We start from the raw sequence: 3,103 nt of genomic DNA on the forward strand, positions 1-3,103 counted from the left end.
TATAAAGCATCTTCAATGAATTAAGAACCAACTTGAAGAATTATTTAATCTTACCTCAAAAAAATATAGTTTGAGCGTCAAATCAAACCTGTAACTTGAGTATCTGCCTTTAAAGAAGTCCTTGAGATCATCAGGCAGAGTTATTAGAAATTCATAAACATCCACCACAGATTTCATTTCCAAACTCTTACTAGGACTGTATACCTGTTATACACAAACTATTATTAAATTGAATTCTTAGACAAGAAGTTCAGTAATTGTTACTTGATGAGACTGGTCAATACAACCTCTCATGCATTTCCAATCAGCGAAAGATCAAGGAAAATCAATGAAGAGCCATTATATTAATTCCCATTCATTTAAAGTGTTAGATTGCTTTGTCAAATTTACAGGTGCAAAAACAATGTTTAGTAAGCATGCCAAAGTTGTTCCTCACATGAACATAAAAATGAAGACCTTACCTGAAATATAAGAAACAAAAATAAAGAAAAGCCACAGTCTTCATGTTTCTTGTGTCTTGATGCGCACTTGTCTTCAACTCTCTTCAACTTCTGCTTGCCCAGGTCTGCTGCTTTGTCCAAACTAGTGGAACCATAGGCTGACAGAATGTGATAGGGAAAACATTTTAGTATTTTGTAATATTAAAATATTTCAATGCTTAAAACACAGTAAAAGATTTTCTCACATATGTGCAGTTTATCAAAGCAATATATTGCACAAAGTATTTTGTCAAAAAAGGCAGTTTTCTCAAAAAGTGCAAATAGCCATTTTATCTTTTTTATTTATTAAAGAATATATGAAAAAAAAAACACTGTAAAAGTGATGATAAAAGGCTGCAAATATGCTACCCTAAAAACCTGTTAATTACTACAGTGAAAATTGGGACATTTTGTGTAATTTTTGGTACAGTACAGTTTTTTACTTCACATTTGATGGTATTTAAAAAAATAATAATAATGCGAGATATTTTTATTAGCAGATCATTTTATTGTTGATGGGTACAGACACTGAATATTCAGAAACAACAGAGCAGAATTAAATTTCTGTTTAAACTGGCTGTGGACATACAGCTTGTTCAAAGCTTACATTAGACTTGAATAAAATATTAAATTAATTTTAAATGATTAAATATTTTTATTGCATATTAACCTTAAAATATGTAACCAAATACATTCATCAATATTTTAAAAATACTTCAAATAATTTGTTGCTCAGACAGTAGGCTATTTACAACACCTCTCTCAAGATGAGAAGAAGAAATCGTGCTCATTCTGAATCTGAGCGCGGAATACAGCATTAGCCTTCGCCACTTTCTCAGGTGTGTTGAGATAATTATTCAGCAGAGCTTTGTAGTGTTTCTCAGGATGGCCGCCCATATTTCCCACCTTCCAAGTGTAGTAGGCATTGGTTGAAGGAATGTTGAGATTATCTGCCAGCCAAACCCAGAGTCTGGAGCAGGGCAGAAGACCCACAGCAAAGTACAGCGGCTCATCATTGTCCATCAGGTTTCTGTAGAACGAAAGATACTTCTTCATAGCTGGAGTTTGCTGAATGGGAGGCTCACCCTGTGGAGTATAAAGCATCTTCAGTCAATTCAGAAGCAACTTGAAATGTTTAAAGTCTTTGTTTTTATGTTCTTACCTTGAAAAAGTATTGTTTGAGCAGGAAGTCTGCAAAACTTTTGTAGCTCGAGTATCTGCCTTTCATGAAGTTCTTGATGTCATTGGGCAGAGCTACTTTTGCACTCATTCTCTTCAACATCTTGGTGACTTTCAGTAGATAGCCGATGTCTTGTATGGTGAAGTTGACGTATCGCTCCGCCTGCAGGCTGCCGTTCTCCATTTGTCTCAGGAAGTCCAACTCGATTGTTTTACTGGCGATGTCTTTATTCTTCTCCCACAGATATTCATACACATCCTCCACTGCCAGACTGTAACTACAACATGAAACATGTGAATTACAACCGTATCTAAGATATGCACAAATCATCACTGAAGAGAAGCAGAACAACTGTTTATGTTAACCATTACAATTTTGCACATATTCATACCTCATAAAATGTAAAAAAAAAAAAAAAAAAAAAACTTCTAGAATCGTGTAAATGGCTCATTAGGACTCACCTGAAACCTAAGAAACAAAGACACAGGAGGGTCGAGGTCTTCATGTTTCTTGGATCTTGTAGTGAACTCGTCTTCAGCTCTTATCTTTAATCCTGACTGTTATTTCTACAGTGAATCAGTCCTTTTATAGTTGTGGTTGATTAGCTAATGCAGAATTGCGCAGCAAGGGATGCTGACGGTAACATCACCGTTTTTAGTATCTGACTGCACATCAATTCCCCGCTTGTGAAACCCGTATTTTTCTCATTTTGAATCTTGCAAGCTTCCTTATCATCCCTGTTGAGTTCCTGTTTAACATCTATCTATCTATCTATCTATCTGTCTGTCTGTCTGTCTCTGTCTATCTATCTATCTATCTATCTATCTGTCTGTCTGTCTGTCTGTCTGTCTGTCTTCCGCTGTTTTGTATTTCTGAACAATACAATTTTAAATACTAAAATGCTTTTAAATAATATTTAATACTTTTAAACAGGTTTAACTTCAACAAAATGCATTATTGCATTTTTTGCATTTTCTTGCTTTCTTTTAAGATTTAATGTGATATTATGCAACACATTTTATTCTGAAGTTTAGAAAATGTCATTTGACATTTCATGGTTTTGTTTTTACAAATTTTCAATAATATTTTCATGAAGAATGGTTTGTGTTTTATCAATATTCGTAACACAATACCATTTTAAATACTATTTAAATACTATTTAACTTGTTTTATTGTCTGTGATGTTTGTGATTCATGTTTTCCCTCACATAAAACTTACATGCCTTATAATACCTCGTAGTTAGTAATTCATAGGTTTCTGACATAAACTGAACGTGTGAGTGATCTTACGTTCACTGGTTCCTTAGTTACATTGATGTGGTAATCAGCTTTTGTAAGACATGACAGAATGAGTTCTTCTTTGTCTTTCTTCTTCTTTTTTTGTCTTTGAATTCCTGTAATAAGTATATTGATTCTCATTATTAAAATGAAATGCAAATGACAT

General features: G+C 33.6%; 1 protein-coding gene across 1 annotated transcript; it reads right to left on the reverse strand.

Annotated features, from left to right (window-relative positions):
- Positions 1–1,241: 1,241 nt before the first annotated feature.
- LOC107725978 (uncharacterized) lies at positions 1,242–2,196 on the reverse strand. Its single transcript, XM_016535415.1, has 3 exons — positions 2,121–2,196; positions 1,642–1,936; positions 1,242–1,565 (listed from the first exon to the last, which is right to left on the reverse strand). The coding sequence occupies exons 1-3, from the start codon at positions 2,162–2,164 to the stop codon at positions 1,242–1,244; spliced, it is 663 nt and encodes a 220-aa protein (XP_016390901.1). The 5' UTR covers positions 2,165–2,196.
- Between the last annotated feature and the right edge of the window lie 907 nt (positions 2,197–3,103).

Source organism: Sinocyclocheilus rhinocerous, unplaced genomic scaffold, assembly GCF_001515625.1.
Source record: "Sinocyclocheilus rhinocerous isolate Xijiao unplaced genomic scaffold, SAMN03320098_v1.1 scaffold395, whole genome shotgun sequence".
NCBI lineage: Eukaryota > Metazoa > Chordata > Actinopteri > Cypriniformes > Cyprinidae > Sinocyclocheilus > Sinocyclocheilus rhinocerous.